This window comes from Lepisma saccharinum, chromosome 15 (assembly GCF_977018435.1).
Source record: "Lepisma saccharinum chromosome 15, izLepSacc3.1, whole genome shotgun sequence".
Lineage (NCBI taxonomy): Eukaryota > Metazoa > Arthropoda > Insecta > Zygentoma > Lepismatidae > Lepisma > Lepisma saccharinum.
This window is the reverse complement of record NC_139243.1, coordinates 2,606,629-2,629,690: the sequence shown is the minus strand read 5'-3', so window position 1 is coordinate 2,629,690 and position 23,062 is coordinate 2,606,629. Positions and strand designations below refer to the sequence as shown.

Sequence of the window (23,062 nt, the reverse complement as noted above, 5' to 3'; positions counted from 1 at the left end):
TATTGATTACATATTTCTTATCAACTCCATGCGACGTGAGGCCCCTTCATGCACGAGACCCCGGGCAGTCACCCACTTCACCCACCCCTTGCTACGCCACTGGTTACAAAAGCAGATCTTTTCCCTGCTATTTGAACAATTTTCCTGCTATCATATTCAAGAATATGTTTATTATGGATATTGCAACCTACCTGAACAATATACAAACAGGGGCAGAGTGGTGCACCACCTCCTATGCTGATTCCGATTAAATTAGTGGTGTCTTTCTTTATAGTCACATTGCCTGAAGTGACTGTCATCCCCCTGAAAAAAAAGGGTCATATTAGGACTGTGATATAATCATTTGAATACCAGTGTGAGGATAGCGACGAATAAAAAAATATATTAAAACAGACATGAGTATGTGCCATGCTCTTAACATATTTTTTTCCATCTCTTGCTTTGTACTGCACTGTTGCCAGTGTTTCCACCTATGAAATGATCCTCCAGCAGAAACAAGTCAAGGGCATGACTCGTTATAACAGTAATTCTTAAGTCACTCTGGAAAAAAATACAGAGATGAGGGGAGATAAATAATTTAAAGGTTTCTACAGCATCATATAAATATCAAGACATAGAGAAAACAGAGAAAAACATACCTGCTCAACCTAATTTACCAATTGCTACCACCTGCCTACATGCTCTAAGTTTTCTGGTGCTTTCCCTGCTGGGAACCTCGCTCCACAATTCACATGGTCCATAACCCAAGATAATCTCTTCACGATTCAATACTGGAAAACTTCAAGATGAACATTGGCAGGTTAAGTCCATAACACAAGCCATAACTGGACATTTCCTCCAACCTACCACTGTTAATGAAGTGTTTGTATAAGGGTTGCTCAAATGAAAGCGACTCTTAGTTTCTTTCTGTAATGATTTATTGGTTGGAATATATGAACATGCAGGAAGTGAAAGTGACCCATGGGTGACATATCCTCTACACATAGTCACCTTGTCTGTTCAAGCAAGAGTCCCAGCACGTCACAAGGGTATGGATACCCTGAGCGAGAAACACCCGTGATTGATTGCGGAACCAATCTTCAACGGCGTCACAGACCTCGGCATCGTTGGCCAACCGGTGGTCCTTCAGATGTTTTTAGTGGCCCGAAGATGTGGTAGTCGCAGGGTGAGAGATCGGGGCTGTAGGGAGGATGGTCGAGGACTTCCCAGCGGAAACACCGCAGCAGATCACGGCGTACCTGTGCAACATGAGGGCGTGCGTTGTTGTGCAACAAAAGAACCCCATTTGACAACATGCGAGCTCGCTTACTCTTGAAGGCCGATTTCAGTTTGTTTAGGGTAGTGCAGTATGTGGTTGTGTTGATAGTCCCACCTGCGTCCAGCCAATCCAAAAGCAATGGGCCCGTCTTGTCGAAGGAAAAAGTGAGCATCACTTTTCCAACTCTGATGGAGGAATGAGCCCTTTTTGGGTGTGGTGAGTTCGGATGCCTCCATTCATTCCATACTTATCCATTTTGTGGCTGGGTCGAAGTGGTGGCATGTGCTTCTGCACATGTAAACAACACACTGTGCCGTCACACAAAGCTCTGCGTAGTTAAGCTACAATGCTTTCATTCGGGCAACCCTTATAGCATAATTACATGCCTATCTTTTTAAATTAATCACAACAATGTGCATGAATGATGATTAGATGAAAAGATGAGCAAACAAGCAAAGTAGAACAGCCATGGGACAATCAGGACTCAAACTTAAAGCATTCTCAATATTCAACTTCGGTGGTATCTTGGTGTGCTGCATTGAAGACTAATCAAAATACAACAAAGATAACTACTGTCCGTAAAATATGTCCACTTTCCATTGGAGCCCTTATCATGAAACTTTACATATGTAAGAACAAACATGATAAAGTAATAAGGAAAAAAATATGTATGCTGGTTATACGGACACAAAAGTAATTTAAAAGAGCACACAACTGACATACTAACAAAAACATAAAACTGCCTTCATTTACATTTAATTTTTCTTTCTTATACCCACATTTCCAGATACCTTCCTTTGGCAATTTCTTGAATTGTATTTTTCTAATTTACATTGCTTTTCGGCTTCTCTAGGCTAATTGAAATCTAGGGATGAATGGATAGAAAAAAATAAAGGTTCACTTCTCTTAATTGTGAGTACTCAAACTTGGATCTCTAATGGAAAGATTATGAGACTCAATGTGCTAGACTGGCCAGTTGGTCTTCCAACATAAAAACTCTGGGTGCTTTAAGGATATACAGAAACAGGGTACTTATAAATTATAAATATATATCTAATACCTTGATTTCTGGAATTTTCAGAGCACAGAATCAGCAATATGGCACAAAACATCCAAGTACAAGAATAAATAGCATGCAAGAATTCAGTTTTCTGTTCTCATTACTTAACAGATCTGGCTATGTAAACGTTTAAGTTCAAAAGTTATATGTAACAATACTGTGTCAACAGTGCCGAATTAAAACAATTGCCACGATCTCATATACAGTAGCAATTTTCTACGACTGTTCAATGTTTTGTAAATTAAACATATCTTTACCTAAGACACTTAAAATTTCATAAATGCAAAAAAAAAAAATTAAAAAAATCGATTTGTACTTTTCTCATTCTTACATCACTTTCCTGCTTCCTTAAGCTGTGATGATGAGGATGAACAATGATTAGGCGAAACTGATGTTGTATTACAAGTAAACACCCTTGCCCAGGTTGTGGCTTGAACATGTTACCTTCAGTCGTTACCTAACCATACATTTAGTGAGGTACAAAAGTAGTTTAACAAAAAATTAATGTTTGCTTTGATCTAGGTGCATGCAAAAATACAACAAAACAGCACCTTTGGTACTGTATCACTAATTTGATTGTGAATCACTTCCACAATTGAGTGTTGTCTTTTGCAAAAGTTGATTATTGCAGTAATTGTTTGAAAGATGTTGTTGTGGAGTGCTAAATTTATTGGATTGCCAAAATATCATGTTCATACATAACATTTAGTATATTACCGTGAAGAATATGTTATCACTCCAGATGAAAAGGAGTAAAATTTGACTGCTAGAAATAGCTATGCAAAAAATAGTGCAAAAAAATACTGGTTTTTACATATTTATGCAATCTGGTGAACACACAAAACCACACACACACAAGGACAGACTTTTAAGACATGCAAATGACTCGAGACCAAATTGACTACAGAGATTTAATGGAAATTATTTTTATTTCCAAAAAATCTCACTTGCTTCCTTTCGATGTCAAATGCGCACAAGCATAAAACAATTCTGAGCGTATAAGCTTCTAGACTAGACTGCTCAGCACTTCCCACTTTGCCACACTAGCAATCCTGGCAGAGCACTGGCAAAGCAGCATAGGTACGCCAAGCAGAGGCGAAGCATCCGGTCATCAGGAGATGCGGCAATGACAAAGCAAAATAATAAAAAAATTGCTTTTAAATATTTTACAGAAGTAAAAAATAAGTCAGAATACTCGCATATTTGAGTGAAATTAGTCACTCGATGCCATGAAACAGCTAGAAATATGCAAGAGATTCGCTAAGTTTAGCGAATCGAAAGGAGAGCCCAGTTCTACCCCCGTGCCCAGCCATCCCGCTACATTTCCTGTTGAGTGAAATGGCGTCAGGCGGGCCAACTCATCGCAGCAGGTCTGCAAATCCAAGTTCCTTCGACCGCTTTTCCCCCGCTCTTGAAGGTCTGGTCATAAGAGGCCTTTTTTCAGCCCCCTTGTTTACAAACACGGCAGACTTTCAGTGACATCATAAGTAAGCAAAAGCATAAATTTCCCCACGGTTAGGGCTAGAAAGAGCTAGAGGGGTGGGGGGGAACAGTTCTGGATCCATTGTATTTCCTACACAGTATTTCTCCTTTTCATTTATTTTCTTTCTTTTGATCCTGAGGTTCAAATATCGTTTTCTGAAAATAATGTTCTTACTTTACAAAACACTCAATGTTGTTTTGTGTTTACTATGCTTACGAATGACAAAAGTGAAAAAGTGATCAAGATTTTTGTTCTCGAGGTGACAAGACATACATACTTAGACAGAACCTTTTCCCTAACATATCTTACTTTCACACCAGGGATGGTCAACATCAGGATTCCGGAAAATTTAAAATCTCGATTCGGAAATTTTACTACCCAGATTTCGGAGAGAGATGTTTAACATTTTTTCCATTTTTCAGGTAGAATTTAAGAAAGTTTAGTCTTCCTTATTTTATGATCAAATACAACGTAGAAGAAAATGAATTTGGCCATCTCTACTTCACACGTCTGTACGAACACTGTGATCATCATTATCAATGTAGAAATCCCCCCCTCCCCCTCCACGGTTGAAAGATTGACCTTGACGTTTGGCAAGTCTTGCGATGACTACGTAAAAATGTCACGCTTCGCCACTGACGCCAAGTGGGAATGAAACTTTCAGTTTTTCTCTATATTGATGTCTTAGTTAATTTTCTGTCGTAAATAGTTATTTCATAATAACTGTGTAAAGTTGTGCATTCTTTTTTTCCTTACCCTGTAGTTTGAAATTTCTTGTGCAGGCAACACCTTTATACAGGGTGGTCACAAAATGGGCATACCCCCCCCCTTTATTTTCGACACTAAGATGGTAATAGTCTGATTACTTGATATGAACACATACCTGTGTCATTGATTAACCACCTGTGGGACTTCTTGGAAGCCCTTCAGAACATATTGAGGGGAACGTCACCGCTCAGAAAAAGGTCTTATTCACACATGCATCGCGAAGTGTGTCACAATATGGCGCAGAGTTCGGCCATGCTACGAAAAAGACAGTCTCCATACCGATGTTCCGGACACTTAAACCATCAGGTATGTGTTCATATCAAGCATTCAACCATAGCCATCGTAGTGTTGAAAATACAGGGGAGGTATGCCCACTTTGTGACCTCCCTGTAGTGAAATTTCCATAAATTTGATCCCCCACTTACCCATTTTGTTTATACAGTTAAAACCTCTCTCTTCACCATGGTAATGCCACGGTAATGCAGAGTATTGTGACTTGTAATGAAAGGACTGCATGTTAATGACAGGTCTAAACTTGCATTGCAAGAGGTATAGTTGTACTACATGAACAAGCACAATTGAAACTTTCATCATTTAAGTATTTCCTCTAGGTTGATCATGACAATGAGGTTGAATGATGATTGGATGAAATAGAAGCAAAATGAATTGTCCATATTGAGCCTGGGACCCAAACCTGGGATCTTGAGCAGTAAGATCGTTAAGTCAATGAACTTGGTCACCAAATTGAAACTTTAAAACCAAACTTTTATAACTTCATAATTAATCTTGCTATAAGCTCCAAGTGAAATTATTGTAATTAGTTATTAAGTTAAGGTGAGTGTGTGTTAATCATTTAACTATTAATAATTGAAATTCTCTCACAATAGCAACAATACAGCAAGCAAAGGTTTTTAAAAGTAACGACAGAAAAGAAACAAGGATGCAGAGCATGTCAACACTTACATTTTGTTTTCATAGGACATATGCAGAGGTACCCTTTCCGAGCACAGTTCATCGTTTAATGCTTCCTCTTCATTTAGTTCCCTTCTTTCGGAAGAATGTTGGAAAGCACAAAGAAACAACAGCAAAAACAGACATGCTAAGGTATTACTGACACAGGAGAAGAAACAGTTTCAAACAGATGTAACAGGAGGGGCTTCAATTGTTGAACTGATTTTCTAAATAAAAATTTCACCTGGAGAATTATTTTACGTGTGGATATGAAGATGGATTCTGATTTATTACTGATAAACCTTCACCAGGTAAAAGATCCGCTTGATTATAATTTATAATTGGGGCAGAACTAAGACTGATACCAATATACAGGGTGTACCAGAAGTGATAGTGCAAACTGAAACTGTGAAAATTGCACGATAGTAGCAAAAAAAGCTCTGTAAACATGGGATCACAAACAAACCATTTGCGAGATAATTGCAAATGTATGGTTACGATCCACCGCTGTCCTGATTTTTGTACACATTGTTTGTGAGATAATTGCAAATGTATGGATATGATCTGTACTGACTTGACTCTGCACGTCGTATGCTTTTCGCGTGTGAGGTGCCACCATTCTAATTAGTGAACAATCACAGAATTTAAAAGGTTCACCTCACTAGATATTACTGTTACTTTTATTACCAAGGACTATTGTATTGTACAGTATGTTACATGTTCGGCAGTGCTCAGTTTTAAACAAAGAAACCTCAGTGTGTGCAAGGAGACAAGTGTACGATATGTACAGACAATCAAGTCAGTGGTAGATTGTAACCATGCATTCGCAATTATCTCGCAAATGGTTCATTTGTGACCTCATGTTTACTGAGACTTTCTTGCTACTATCGTGTACTTTAAATGATTTCAGTTTGCACTATCACTTCTGATACACCCTGTATTAACAGATATCAGGTGATTGGAAAGGCTACCAGGAAGGACAGATAGAGAGGGTGCGAATATTTTGTAACAAGAATGGGACAAATCTCTCAAATATCACATGAAAAACATTCATACTTGGGCTAAAGCTTCAGTCGACTATTAGTCAGGGACCATAGGGTATTCCGTATGCTCCTTCGTGAAGAAAGAAGGGACTACTTTTAATGTGTTTCTAGATGTGTCAGAATACCAGAATGCTTTGGTGCCACTTTCACAATGGCGTCGTTTCAAAATGGCAGCTTCAGCTTTCATAAAATGTGCTATATCTCGGATCTCCCTGCTCCAATTTTGTTCATCTTTTTTTTAAATGGTGGATAATTTAATACTCCTTAATTTTGATTATTACAAATTTTTTATTGTCAATAGTTTTTCAGTAAAATGTGGAAAATATTTTTCTCATATTCTTTCTTCGAGAATCTATTGTAGCTGTCTGTCATTCAATGTTATGCATTTATTCTTATTGGATTTTTCATGGATGATGATGAAGAAGAGACTCTAGTGTGAAAAGGAGACAATGTATTATTATATTCACACAAAAAAACAAATATTATATGTATAAGGTCCCTCGCTTTGTATAAACGGTCCATGAAGAGATCCAAATTGTCTGTTACAACACAGATGTTACTACAGAGTTTTTCATATGTATAAATTTCAATATCTCCTCTTGCGTTTTTCAAATAAATATTGTAAATTTCCATTACATTATCCTTGGCAGAGAAATGTACGATATGAATATGAAAAATTCAGTAAGAATAAATGCATAACATTGAATGACAGACAGCTACAATAGATTCTCGAAGAAAGAATATGAGAAAAATATTTTTTTCACATTTTACTGAAAAACTATTGACAATACGTGAAAATTTGTAATAATCAAAATTAAGGAGTATTAAAGTATCTACCATTTAAAAAAAAGATGATCAAAATTGGAGCAGGGAGATCCAAGACATGGCACATTTTATGAAAGCTGAAGCTGCCATTTTGAAACCACGCCATTGTGAAAGTGGCCCCAAAGCATTCTGGTATTCTGACACATCTAGAAACACACTAAAAGTAGTCTCTTGCTTTCTTCACGAAGGAGCATACGGGACTAAAATTTTTACCCTATGGTCCCAGACTATATTCATTTGTTCATGTCTGTTTGGGACATCGTGAGTGATATCAATTTAATTTACTTGTCACAAGAAAGTGGAAAAGAAAAATTAGAAACGGCAGAAAAAATACGCTAAATAACAAAAATCAAATGAAACCAAATTAAATTGCCTGTACAGCCCGATACACAAATTTCTATTAATTTTCCACCAAAATTTTATGACCAAAATTTCCCTAAGTGCCAGCTTCAAATAATCTGATTACAAAACAAGATTAGATTAGTATATTACTTACGTAAAATTTAGAAGATTTCGTACTTCCGCGTTGCACAATTTAATGGTTCAATCCTATTAATTTCGAAGATCCACTGTCTTCATTCACAAAAGGGTACGGCGTTTGAAGCGGAGATACGCCGTACCCTTTTGTGAATGAAGACAGTGGATCTTCGAAATTAATAGGATTGAACCATTAAATTGTGCAACGCGGAAGTACGAAATCTTCTAAATTTCACGTAAGTAATTTTAAACCGCGTTTACCGCAACCACCATGAATAGATTAGTATAGTTCCAATACAAACTTTTCCAACTTTTGAAACTAGACCAAATAATTTTAAACTGTTGAAAAACTAATAGGAATTAAATTCAATTCGACTTGTTTTTGTGTTCTATCAAATTTACCTCATCAATGTCAATTTTGTGCACTATTTTTAGGACTAGTTTAAGTAAATAAAAGACAGCAAAAAAGGATCAAAACCTAGAATGTTAAAATGCTCTGTGAAACTCGAGTTTGGATGTTTTATTGCATTTATTCAACTATTTCATCCATCCTCATTGTCATAATTGAAGGGGTCGGGTGTAAAACATGGTAAGTGACATTTTGGTAATTTTTAAGTTACAAAGTAAAATGTACCATCCTTCAATTTTCGAGTGAAATTGCCCTGTTATACAATTTGCATGGACTCAGTGAAGCCTTCTGAAATTGGTAAAGACAACACGAAAACAATTTATATACAGTGTAGCTTCTAATAACCATTTTTCTTAACGAACTCAGACATTACCAGAATGTAACTTACCATGTTTTACACCCGAGCCATTCAATTAACCCTGAGAATCAGAAAAGCAACAAGAAATAACTCCAATACAAAATAGACAAAAAGCAACAAGAAATAATTACAATAGAAAATAGACAAAAAGCAAACAAACAAGGTAGAACCATTAGCCCCAAATTGTACTTGGTTATTGTTAGTTTTATATAAAGAGATAACTTAGGAAAAAGTAGAAAATGCAGAAAAAAAACAATATAGTACAGGGAAATGGTCTGTGATGGAACCCTATAGTAAAGGGATGATTATAGCCAAATACTAAAAGCTTGACTATTGGGTCAGAGTTTCAAACACTTGCATTACACATTTTTTTCCAACTTTGATGTTTACAATCACGGCAATTATACTACCGTATCATGCCGAAGGCATGACTCAAATCCGGGACCCCTCTTGTTTGTACGCTACCAGAATTCTCTAATGTTACAACATATAGTAACTAGATATGAACATTAATGAAAAACTAAAATTCCTTATGGCAATAATTTCTACTGTGAAGTAGTGTCACGAGAATGAATTAATTATACTGTGGAACCTTTTTATTTTCCTTCTAATGTTTTCCTTGCAAAATTAAAATAAAGTTAGTCTATAAATGATGAACGTTTCAAATACAAATCTTACATTCCTTTTCATTTTGTGGATGATTCAATCCAGTTCCAGAGTTTCTTAAGATGGTGCCTATTGGAGGGTAAACGCAGTGTCCTGAGAGACCTACAGAAACAAAATCTTCAGTCACTGTTCAGGGAATATTTACATCAGCGATCACCAAATTGTCAGTTACAATCTACAGGTTCAGTGGCTCATGAACGTTTGCTTGCACACTACAGGTGCAGACAGCAATCAGATGAAAACTTCTGCACATTATACCATGTCTTCATGTCAACTGCACCCTCCAATATTTCTTACATAGCAAGCAGATCGGTCAATATTTCCAGAAGGAATAATTTTACATAGCAGGCAGCTTGGTCAATATTTCCAGAAGGAATAATTTTACATAGCAGGCAGCTTGGTCAATATTTCCAGAAGGAATAATTTTACATAGCAGGCAGCTCAGTCAATATTTCCAGAAGGAATAATTTTAAATAGCAGGCAGCCCGGTCAATATTTCCAGAAGGAACAATTTTACGTAGCAGACAGCATGGTCAATATTGCCAGAAGGAATAATTTAACAAAGCAGGCAACCTGGTCAATGAATAATTTTACATAGTAGGCAGCTCGGTCAAAATTTTCAGAAGGAATAATTTTACATAGCAGGCAGCTCGGTCAATATTTCCAGAAGGAATAATTTTAAATAGCAGGCAGCATGGTCAATATTTCCAGAAGGAATAATTTTAAATAGCAGGCAGCTTGGTCAATATTTCCAGAAGGAACAATTTTAAATAGCAGGCAGCTTGGTCAATATTTCCAGAAGGAATAATTTTACATAGCAGGCAGCTCGGTCAATATTTCCAGAAGGAATAATTTTACATAGCAGGCAGCTGTCAAAATTTTCAGGAGGAATAATTTTACATAGAATGCAGCTCTGTCAAAATTTTCAGAAGGAATAATTTTCATAGCAAGCAGCTCTGTCAATATTTCTAGAAGAAATAATTTTACATAGCAGGCAGCTGTCAATATTTCCAGAAGGAATAATTTTACATAGCAAGCAGCCTGGTCAATATTTCCGGAAGGAATAATTTTATTTAGCAGGCAAGCTGGTCAATATTTCGAGAAGGGATAATAACATTTCTTTGTAACTTATTAGTGGTTGTTGGTTCATGAAGAAGTACTTGGACTTTTAACCACTACCTGGTCCCCCACCCCAAAACAAAAGCGCAGGCACGTTTTTACATTAAAAAACCCAGTCAACCTTGGTAGCTTGAAATGCATTTTCAAATGTAGGGAATAGCTCAATGGCATAGGGAATTAGGCAACCTCTGGTTTGAAATAAGGTAAATAAGATTGATTTATGCAGATATGCTAACTAGGACTAGGCCTACAGTTTTTAAAGTGGGATCCGAACCACTATGTGCTTCCACCGGGTAATGGGATTGGTATAGAAGATAAAATAGTCATCTTCGTAACAAAACCATCTTTAATTAAGCAGGAAACACAGCACTGCTAGTGGCAGAAACTCTGACTGTACAAAGTCAACAATAAACAAAATAATTGCAGTGAGTTTCATACTTAAAAAGTTGTAATGGACTGTAAAACATGGAAATATTTTATAGATACCCTAAAAGTTTTGCCAAACACCTTCTTTAGTAACTTCTATTCACACTGACTTGTCATATTGCATGCACATTTTCTCTTAGCCAACACAAATAATTCATTTACAGCTAATTTACAATAACAAAAAATGCTATCCTGCCTACAATTTACACAATGATATTATTTCACACTAATTTTACTGCCTCCTCCTGTTACAGAGTTAAGAGTACGTTTAAAAATTACAAAATATTCAAACCCAAGCAAAAATTTAAGGATAAAATTACACAAACAATAACCACACTAATATACAATTTAACACAAAGGAGTTAGTAAATGATGCAAGTCTGTTATTTATAACACAATAAGAAATATTAGAAATAAGTCCATAAAATTACCTTGAGGTAAGTTTTACCAGGCATAAAACTATTTATGAAAACTCATGAAAAAGATAACACTGTGGAAACAATTATAACTCCATTAAGCCTTGTTTCCATGATTATGAAAAACTAAATATGCTGACCAAGGCAGTAATTTATTTTATTATAAAACATAAACTAACAAAACTACAAAAGTACTTTTGTACTTGATACAGAGTCTGAAGAAGACCTTGCTAGAAGGTTGAAACGTTACGTTAGTTTATGTTTTATAATAAAATAAATTACTGCCTGTGGAAACAACATTTACTAGAAGAGCTATAGAAACTTTTAATTTTAAGAGGACTAAACTTTCTGTTTTATGCACACAACATACTTTCTTGAATAGTTAGTTAATTCTTTCTGTTATGTATGGTAAATATCATTAATATGGATGTGTCATGTTGTTGCTGCCCGTATTGCTGGACACTATAGCTATGAAGTTATTAACAATTTACTGGTATCAAAAAAAATACTTTACCAATTGTGACGAACTCTAATGATCCCTAATTAAGTATGACAATGATTGTCTTAGATAAAGAAGCTACAAATGTATTTTTAATAACTTTGATTATACTTATACATTCATAAAAACAATAGCAAAAAGGGAGAATTGCATAATAAGCTACAGACTATTTATGGACATATCGATTACCAGAACTGACAATTTTGCCTAATACTGATAAAACTGTTCATTAATCTTTGCATTTCCACTGTTCAATATTTTACCTGTGTTCTTAAAAAACTACTTTCTGCACTGGTAAAACCAGCCTCGAAAACAGTATCTACAAAAAATTAATTAGAAAGGTTGAAATATACAAATGTTTTAAATAAATACTCAAACACTGTGCATATGATTACATCTAGGGAAAAAGGTTACACATAAAAAAATTACAGCTAAAGAAAACGGGTGTCAGGCACCTAAAGAGAAAAAAAGACACCAAATAATCACATGCAGTAGTGCATGTAGAGATACATTGTGAAGTGCGGAAACTACAATACAAGGTGTACAAACTATGTGTATGAAAAAACATCTGCATAAACAGATAAGGTCATACAGTATTATAATCAAATATATTGAAGACAAAAGTATATGCGAAGAATTTTAGTCAGGAAAACAAAGAAAAAATCAATATAAATAAATCTACTGCACTTGGTGTTTGCACACATATAGTTACCGGTAGTTCCCTTTATCCCATGAAGAAAAGAAGTGAATAATATGAAGTTCTAAATAAACTAAATCATTCTGAACCTTGGCTTTGTATTTAAAAATTCATACTGTCTAAATCTAATAAAAATAATTCATTTCCAGGTTATATATATTATTAAATCATGAATTGTAGTGCCAAAAATAAGTATTTTACAACAAAACTTTATTTGAACTGTCTGCTTTGTCACATCATTCACACACACACACACACACACATAGTAATAGCGCAAACTGACTCAGGTGAAAGTACACGATAATAGAAGCAAAAAAGTCTCAGTAAACATGGGTATGCAAACGAGACTGTCTACTGTATTCTTAGCATTTTACCAACTAGGACGACGTTTACAAACAATGAAGTCAGTGGCGGCTTGTAACCATACATTCGCGATTATCTCGAAAACTCATTTGCAGACCCATGTTTATGGAGACTTTTTTGCTTCTATTATCGTGTACTTTCCCCTGTGTCAGTTTGCGCTATTACTTATGAGATGACCTGTGTGTGTATATATATATATATTGCATATATATTGAATGGTTTGAATTGTCCACTTTATGCACAGATAAGCTTATCGGGATTGGACCTAAAGTGTGATCCGAATCACTGTGCAAATGTGCCTCCACTGGGTATCGAATCCGGTAATCCTTGATTACAAGGTGATACCACACATATGCACAGGAGGAGACAGACAGAAATGTACATACTGAACACATCATGATGAAGATTTTAATTTTATATGACTTTAAAATGGCAGAAAACATTCATAAAGAAATGCTCATACCCAGGCTGGGATTTGATTTTTATTTATTGATTTGATTGATTTTACTTCGCATTTCTGACACTTTTGTCTAAATGCGAAGAAGAGGATCAGTGATGATATGATGAAGGGACATTCACAAAAAACACCCATGCTCACTGTAAGAAAAGTCACACCCTCGAGTTAAGTTTGACCAAAGCATAGGGATTTCGATGCATGAAAGTTCGTTTGGAAAGATACATCCAGGATACTGACACTGGTGACATCACACTTAGCCAGTCTACACCAATATTAATGCTTAAAAATTGGAAATAGTTAGTTCATTAAAAAATCGTCCAAACTCATTCAGTAAGTATCGAGTGGTAGTGAGTTCTTTAAAAAATCACCAAACTCATTCAGTATCGAGTGGTAGTGAGTTCTTTAAAAAATCACCACTCATTCAGTATCGAGTGGTAGTGAGTTCTTTAAAAAATCACCACACTCATTCAGTATCGAGTGGTAGTGAGTTTTTAAAAATCACCAAACTCAATCAGTATCGAGTGGTAGTGAGTTCTTTAAAAAATCACCAAACTCATTCAGTATCGAGTGGTAGTGAGTTCTTTAAAAAATCACCACTCATTCAGTATCGAGTGGTAGTGAGTTCTTTAAAAAATCACCACACTCATTCAGTATCGAGTGGTAGTGAGTTTTTAAAAATCACCAAACTCAATCAGTATCGAGTGGTAGTGAGTTCTTTAAAAAATCACCACACAAATTCAGTATCAAGTGGTAGAGAATTCTTTAAAAATCACCACACTCATTCAGTATCGAGTGGTAGTGAGTTCTTTAAAAAATCACCACACTCATTCAGTATCGAGGGGTAGAGAATTCTTTAAAAAATCACAAAACTCATTCAGTATTGAGTGGTAGTGAGTTCTTTAAAAAATCACCACACTCATTCAGTATCGAGTGGTAGTGAGTTTTTAAAAAATCACCACACTCATTCAGTATCGAGTGGTAGTGAGTTCTTTAAAAAATCACCACTCATTCAGTATCGAGTGGTAGAGAATTCATTAAAAAATCACCACACTCATTCAGTATCGAGTGGTAGTGACTTCTTTAAAAAATCACAAAACTCATTCAGTATCGAGTGGTAGCGAGTTCTTTAAAAAATCACCAAACTCATTCAGTATCGAGTGGTAGAGAATTCTTTAAAAAATCACCAAACTCATTCAGTATAGAGTGGTAGTGAGTTCTTTAAAAATCACCACACTCATTCAGTATCGAGTGGTAGTGAGTTTTTAAAAACTCACCAAACTCATTCAGTATCGAGTGGTAGTGAGTTCTTTAAAAAATCACCACACTCATTCAGTATCGAGTGGTAGAGAATTCTTTAAAAAATCACCAAACTCATTCAGTATCGAGTGGTAGTGAGTTTTTAAAAAATCACCAAACTCATTCAGTATCGAGTGGTAGTGAGTTCTTTAAAAATCACCAAACTCATTCAGTATCGAGTGGTAGTGAGTACTTTAAAAAATCACCAAACTCATTCAGTATCAATTGGTAGTGAGTTTTTAAAAAATCACCAAACTCATTCAGTATCGAGTGGTAGTGACTTCTTTAAAAAATCACCACACTCATTCAGTATCGAGTGGTAGAGAATTCTTTAAAAAATCACCAAACTCATTCAGTATCGAGTGGTAGTGAGTTCTTTAAAAAATCACCAAACTCATTCAGTATCGAGTGGTAGCGAGTTCTTTAAAAAAATCACCAAACTCATTCAGTATCGAGTGGTAGTGAGTTTATAAAAAATCATCCAAACTCATTCAGTAAGTATCAAGTGGTGGTGAGTGCTTTAAAAAATCGTCCAAACTCATTCAGTAAGTATCAAGTGGTAGTGAGTTCTTTAAAAAAACCTAACGAAACATACACACACACACACACATACACAAGCACACATTAACTTTGTAGCCTGAAGAAACTGAAAAATAGTGGTTTACATACATGAAACGTTTACAGAATAACCAGAAAATGCAATAAAAAATAAGAACAAAACCTAGAAGCACTTCAGTCCTATGATCGTGTTCTACTGACAATGTAAGCAAACAGTATGAAAATACCAACTGATATCTCAAATGTTGTGCTAGTGTGTGACTACAGAGTTTGTACAGCAGCATCTTTATTTAAAAAAAAAATGAACTGGTGATTAAAATATTAATGTGTATATTCTGTGAGGATTTATACTATTACTTACATATCTATCAACTCATCATCTTCTTTCTTATCCTCCGTAGGTTTTTCATCCTTTTCATTCCCAGTTTTACTGGGGCTGCTTGAAGTGCGAAAGTTTACATATTAAAAATAATGCAAGTAGCATAGCCTGTATTAGGAGAGGGAGGGGATCTACAGAACCTTGTATTCAAAACTTTGTAATTGTTTCCACACACTGCAGACTTTGTTTCTTAGACTTGCAGTACTTTTTGTTTGCTTCAAATACAGCAATTTTCTTGGGGTTAAGGGCTGTGCAAGGCTGGGAAGTTATAGTGGCAACACATCAGGTGGTTCCTTCATGGAACAAGTAGGAGCAATTCATCCTTCGACAGTCCTTGTGAGGTCATAAACATGTTCGCTGTAAGTTATCGATGTTCATGTCTAATTCTTATGACCAAACACAGACACCTTGTCTTTGAATTGTGAAATTGAATTAAACCCTTAGACGTCGCACTGTTATGTTCGGAGTATAAAGTATAAGCCTCAATTCTGAGCCTGTTTTCAGTACTATAAATTTGAAATTATGTACTACTTTTATCTTGGAAACTAATAATAGTGGAGTCGCAAATGATACCTCGTTTTGTCAGGTGCAGATCCACGGGGAGAGCGAAAGGTGCACCTCGGAAGTGGCAAGATTTTGGATATATTATTATGCCTAATATTGTTTAAATACATTTTATCACCAAGTTTAAAGGGCTCAAGAATATTTTTTAAAGTTAGATTTTTTAATTCACTTTATGCTCATGATAATCACAACTGGACCTACAATTTAAATTTGGTTGATTGACTGATTTTTTTTTTTTAACTTCGCTTCTTGTGCCACTTTTGGCTAATTTGCGAAGATGGGGATGTGATGATATGATGAATGGACACTCAGAAACATCCATGCCCAGGACAGGATTTGAACCCGGGACCCCTGGCATCATAGTGCAATGTGCTAACTACTCTGCCGCGGGGGCCAGCTAATTGAAATTTGGATCTGAACCATTGTGCAATATGCCTCAAAAGGGGATCTAACCCGAGACTCCTTGAGAGAATAGGTTTTTGTATTCTCTTATTCAGCCTCATATCTGATCGTTCAGTTCACCATAGCAATGGGAGGAATTGTGATAACGACATAAAATAACAACCATCTATTCCAGCCCTGGGCTCCTATTTTTGCAAAAGAATAGGCTAATCTGTAGATCATGGAAGTCGGCTTGGTTCCTGTCTGCAGCAGTTGTTTATTGAATTGTAATTTTGTTTCAAGTTCACTTTATGCACAGAAAGGCTAATTCGGGATTGGACCTACAGTTTAAAGTGGGGTGGAACCAGGAACGCCTTGATTACAAGGCAAGGAAGCTACAAGAGGAGAAGATTGGGGGGAGTTCAATCCACAATTCACCCCTACCACTATGCCATCAGGGAGGCCCAGTAGTAGTTGTTTATATAAAACTGTGCAAGTGTAGGTTGTGAGGTGAGGTACCCAACTGAAAATAACCTCCTAACTGTAACTTCTGGATCCACCACAGTGTTCTGCTTAGTATAGAACAGCCCATAATGTCATGCTAAAGACACATGTGCGCTAGTATTTAGAGAAAAAGCATGAAGCAAATTGAAAACCTTTTCATTTCTTGGTAAAAATGAAGTCCATTCCCCTTTTCAGGCACTGCCGGGACTTTGGGTTTGTGATTGGTACTGATACATTCACATAATAAATTAAATTTTCGTTCACGAAAATTTTTCCAAGCTTTATACTAAGTCTTGAATGAATCCAACAGTCTCTGTTCTGAGGTCTGGTTCATTCTCAGTATTGTCTCCAAGGGTCTAGCCAGCCTTAACTGCCTTACGTTATAACATTATTCATAGTACCCGTAAATTGGATAAATGAATACAAAACATAAATGTCCAGAAAATTAACTAAGCCACCTTTGACCCATTCTTGCATTGGCAAAAATAGCAAATTCTCCAGACGTTGCATCTCACAATTAAAGAGTATTTTACGTTATTTGGGCTAATCACGATGAATGTTGATTACCAAGGGTGTATCCAGGGGGTCCCGACTCCCCCCCCCCTCCCAAATTCTCTTCTTTTTGAAAAGACTATGGTAGATTCTAGGGATGGCCAAACGGATCCGGATCCGAAAAATGCGGATCCATCCGGATCCAAAAGTTACGGATCTGGATCTGGATCCAAAAGTTCCGATTCTGTATCTGGATCCAAAAGTTCCGGATCTGTATCCGGATCCGGGTCTGAAAGTTTTGGATCTGGATCTGGATCCGAGAGTTCCGGATTAGAAAATCCGGATATGGATCCGAGAGTTTCGTATCTCAATCCCATTATAATATTACCACACCTTAAAAGGTACGTATTATGATCTTCGATTACAAAGAAATTTTTGGTTAGTCCTACAAGAATGTTTTTCAAGTGTTGTTCCTAAAATACTTTGCTATGCATCGGCTAACACACTCGTGCGCACATGTTAGAGGTGATTTTGTAAATGCCATTGAAACGAATATGTATTCATTCGAATGTATTGGAAATGAAAACACACATAAATGTGAGACATTCCATTCCAGGATGAAACCTTTAACACATATAACAAGATAGAAATGTTATACAAAAATTATACAATTGTTCTACAGTTACAGTTCTACAAATTAAAATAAAAAAGTTCTGGATCTGGATTTCGAATCCGCTAGGATCCGGATCTGGCCATCCCTACTATACACCTGCCACGTTTCATGGAAATCGGAGGGGAACACAGGGGTCAGATCCCCACTTCAATTTGTCCTCATCTTGACATTTGAGAGGAGATTGCCCCCTAGAACAAATTTTTTGCCGAAACAAAAAAACACGTATTTCTTCATTTGGGCCCTGCAAGTTTCATGGAAATCGGAGGGGGAGACTTAGACCTCCCTTGTAAGTGCATTAATTAATTACAAATCGCGCACGCGTGCACACACACTATATACGTATATATGTGTGTATGTATACTATATATATATATATATATGTATATTAGCAGGTAACAATATGTTATAAGCACATTCTTACTTTCCAAAGAAGCGCATGTGGGATGGCAAAACGGATCCGGATCCGAAAGTACCGGTATACAAAATTCTCTGTGTGTGCACGGTTTGTGGATTCTGAAATTAACACCCACTATTTTTTTAGTTTTACACTGGGTAGTGAGTGATAAATCAGCTGAAAATCGGGCTTGAGTGAGAAACTGTTTTGGGATAGTAAGTGAAGGAACCATCGGTTACAATGTTAAGTACTTGCCTAGCAATTGTTAGGCAACACTTAAGTTGTGACTTGTACTCTGTTAACATAATCTTGTTATAATGTTATGTTTCTGCAATGAATATGAATTTTGTGATTCTTTGACTCTTGCATGACCTTCTGCATAAAAGAAAAAAAAACATTAAAGTGATCACACCCTTTGAGAGACATAGAGAAGGTTTGGCAGGGATGCCTACATTCCAGGGAAAAATATAAATGTGTGGGGGCACGGCCAGGAAATGTTGCTCAGATCACATACATTGTGTGTATTTTTTTACATCAATTGGCACCCAACTGGAGGTTGGGGGGTCTCACATTTTGGGAATTTAGGACCATGCTTGGACTCAAACTTAGAAACTTTGGTGGTCAACCACCCAATGACTTCAGTACTATCATCAAATATACAACCCTATGCAAGAAGTGGGAGCATGAGCGATGCAATCAGCTGTTCGTCATGTAATGCTGGCCTTGCACTGCCAAAATATATGCTCTTCTTCCAACACATCCTCGCTTTTATTCAGTGCCAAATGGTTGTATCATCCCGAAGGGGAAAAACGTTCACAGAGAAATTAGACACAAAATATTTATCATTGTTCAAGTTTTTGACAACGAATAAGAAATAGATGTTATACGTATGCCACTCGAGGACAAGCACAGGGAAAGCGAGTGGTGGAAACACATTACTTTCCACTTTAATTTGCAAGTACGCTGGGATTCTTCTCACCTTGGTTGAGCTGTAACTCTCTAGGTTAATCACAATGATGAGGATGAATGTTGAACTGATGAAATAGCTTAAGAAACAAAAACAGTGAAATGCTGATGTCCTATGTGGGATTCATAGCACCCACCCTGCACTAACTACTTTCATGGAAGCTGCCAAAATAATGCTCAAGAATACCCAACCTATATCTCAGGTGCACAAAGGGTTATTTATGTGAGAAATGGCTTGGACAGTTAATATTCTAAATCACAAGCACATTCTAAATGGTACCTGCAACTACCAAAAATGGTAACTTCCCCTAAAAATAGGAATGTTTAACATTCATTAGCAACATAAACTAAAAGCATACTTACTCTTTTTAATGTATAAATGGCTGGAATAATAAATACTGATAGCCTGTCTCATACTGTAATTTCATTTAAAGAAATATGTACCTTACGAAGCAACGTATACAATTAAGAATCGTTATACTGGCATATATGGTAGGAAAGCATGCAAGCAAAAGCAGTTGTCAGGATTTCTGCAGAGCTTCATTCCAAATTTATTCATTATGAAGATGCACTACCTTTATTGGCTTGAGGTACGTGTCTCAGGAATAGATAACACTGTGGCTTTTCTAATGCATCCCGTTTTTGCTTGGAGACTGGTATCACCTGGTGGTGTCACTTGGTTTGTAAACTTCAATTGGTTATTCTTTGTGGAGGGCAGTGAGGAGCAAGTTAGGTGTATTCTGTTGCAACTGTATCTCCTATCTACGGATACATCCAGTTCTTACACCCAACATAATTCTGACTCGCATTATCAATCCTTAGCTCCAAATAATCTTTTGAGCTCCAGTTTAGGTGGTTAGTGCTCTCACCTTTCGTGCAAGTGGTCCTGGGTTTGATCCCCAGTGGAAGCTCATGAGGACACCTGGGTTTGGCTGAAAGCAACAGAAGTGGACTCTGGACTTTGAAGCCAGAAAATAATAGCAATGAGACATAATGAACTGATCACTAGTGTTGGGTGATATATTGTCCAGACAATATATTGCAATATTGAAGAAATATTGTCCAGGCGATATCGACTAGACAATATATCGTCACGACATTTTGACGATATATATCGTGTCGGTGATATATATCATGTAGGCCAGTGGTTACCTGGTGTGCCGTGGCTGGCTTACAGGGACACCATGAAATTATATGATTGTTCCAAATACATGCTTATTTAAATCTTTTTACATATAAAATGTTTCTGAACTTGAAATACTTTTAACTTAATGCAAGCAAACTAACCAACCACACAAACTGAGTGTCGTTGCAAGTGTTACATAGGCCTCCATTCTGACTTTGGCACCAAGGCAAAATCTTGAAACAGTAAGGGGTGCCATGTTTGGGAACCCCTGATGTAGGCGATATATCATCATGATATTTGGTATCATGTTGGTGATATATCGTCCTGATATTTGGCGACATTTATAGTGGAGATGATATATCGCCGATATCACGATATGGAAAATATATAGTAATGTATCACCTATGACAATATTTTTTTGTCGATATATTGCGATATCAAATTTCCAATATCGTCCATCCCTACTCTGATGACACATCAATTAACTAAAATAAATGTTGATTGATATCCACGGACCGCAAAGGGCTGTTGCACAATGAGGTAGAGTAGAACATTATTTTTTTAAATTAAAATCTGTGATGGCAAACAGATTGCCATTGGAATACACGTGATCAGTGTGTCAAGTCCCATCACACTGTGTGCTATGTCTCCAGAATGGGTCAACATTCTGGGTCAATGCTGATATTTTGGGGTTTTGCTGGTTCCGATCGAACCTAGAATAATCGAAATAAACCTTCTTTTCCATTTGTTTATATCAACAGTACATCATCAACAAAGGCAGTTGGCATTGTTTCAGAGGAAGTGTACCAAATGTGACCTGTCTTTAAAGCGGGCCCCCAGCATTTCTGCTCTGAATGATGCTGTAGCATGTTGGAAATGTATGGAACTGGTAGCTTCCTATATTGTCGCATGCAGTGCTTGTGCCCACGTTGATTACTGCATCTATTTTTCTCCAATCAGCTCGTGAGTGATTTTGCGCATGTCGAAAGTTTTATTACTACTCCCACGTTCAATTGCCGTACTTCAGTCATTTGAAAAGCAAATACATCAAGTCTTCTCCATACTTATTCCTAAGTATGGTAGCTATGTTTGTATACAATTGGTAAGTAATGGATGGGAATACATGACAAATATTTATCATGAAAAAAATACTTGTATTCTATATACACAGCAGGAGATTTCTGAAAGCAAAAGGGGGGGGGGGGTTATGGGGGTAGCTCATACTCACACTCTGTCAACACTTAGAAAAGAAGATTGATTTAACACATTCTGTTTTGCAGTTGGTACACTGATGTGTATGTTTGGTCTGAGAAAAAAATAATGTTTTACATTCATAATATTAAATCAACAAGTTACTAAAGTTACTACATGAAAATATATTTGGAGCGAACTTACAATACTGGAAGTATCTTCAATTGCTTTCAAATTCGGCATACTTACTAATTTTGGCCTCGTAATCACGAATCTCCAGTTAAAATTTGGCAATCGCGTCTAGAAATTGCAAAATAAGTCAAAAAAGTGGGTCCATGAATGGAGTAAACAGCTGTGATTTATGAAGAAAACAACTATTTTTTGCAATGATTACCGTTTCAAATGTTTATGATGACCCTTAATTTTAACTATGCTTGCCTAACCTAACCTTACCATGAATGGTTCATGGGGCAAACATGTTTTCCACCTTTACGGAAGATGCCATTTTCTCACATGCAAATCAACGCTCTCACTTACTGCACAACACTTGAGCAACGTGGCTAGCAAGGCCGTTGTGCGGAAAGGAAGACGTCGTCATATCGTTCCCATGTTAGTGTATGGAGAATCATAGCGGTAATTGACAAGTTTCTTTTGCAATTTCTTGACATGACCGCCAAATTTTAACTGCAGTTTCGTGATTACGAGGCCAAAATTAGTGAGTATGCCGAATTTGAAAGCAATTAGAGATACTTCCGGTATTGTAAATTCATACCAATATATTTATCTAATCAATACCCCACAGAAGCACATCTTAAGCTTAGTAAAGTCTCACTTTACATGGTGAACTTACATAATCTTACATACTGTAAATCACATAAGAATTTATTTTATGCATGTTATTGTTTAGAGTTCTACAATGCAAACATAAACAGTAAAAACGCAAAATAAGAAAATAATTAAAAAGAAAATAAAAAAAGCAACGTACATGCGATCTTCCATCATGTTTGACGCTAAATGACGATCACTTAATGACTCAAATGATTCTTCCCTGTTAAAAAGTCTTGAATAAGTGTAGGGGTAGGTATGTGACATCAAAACAGATTCTTTGTTAATAACAAAGCTGGTATTTTAATACAATTCACACAATATTTCTAGATCACACTGCAACAAAAAAGAGTAAAATTAATTCAAAATAAAATAAATAAAGCTTTTTTTAAGTTATATGTTGTAAACTACATCTACAAGAACTATTGCCAAATAAAA

The 23,062-nt window shown here is 36.3% G+C and overlaps 1 protein-coding gene across 5 annotated transcripts in view; it reads right to left on the bottom strand.

Annotated features, from left to right (window-relative positions):
* PICK1 (protein interacting with PRKCA 1) overlaps positions 1-23,062 on the bottom strand; it is a 63,660-nt gene that overhangs the window by 33,264 nt on the left and 7,334 nt on the right. For 2 of the 5 annotated variants that reach the window (XM_083136306.1, XM_083136307.1), the window contains exons 2-3: positions 22,785-22,960; positions 192-303 (exon numbers count right to left, since the gene is read on the bottom strand). In XM_083136306.1, coding sequence (XP_082992432.1) covers positions 192-303; positions 22,785-22,891 — 219 coding nt within the window. In that variant the 5' untranslated portion in view covers positions 22,892-22,960. Of the gene's footprint in view, positions 1-191; positions 304-5,532; positions 5,617-15,490; positions 15,569-22,784; positions 22,961-23,062 lie in introns of all 5 variants that reach the window. The other 3 variants (XM_083136304.1, XM_083136305.1, XM_083136308.1) reach the window with 3 other exon arrangements.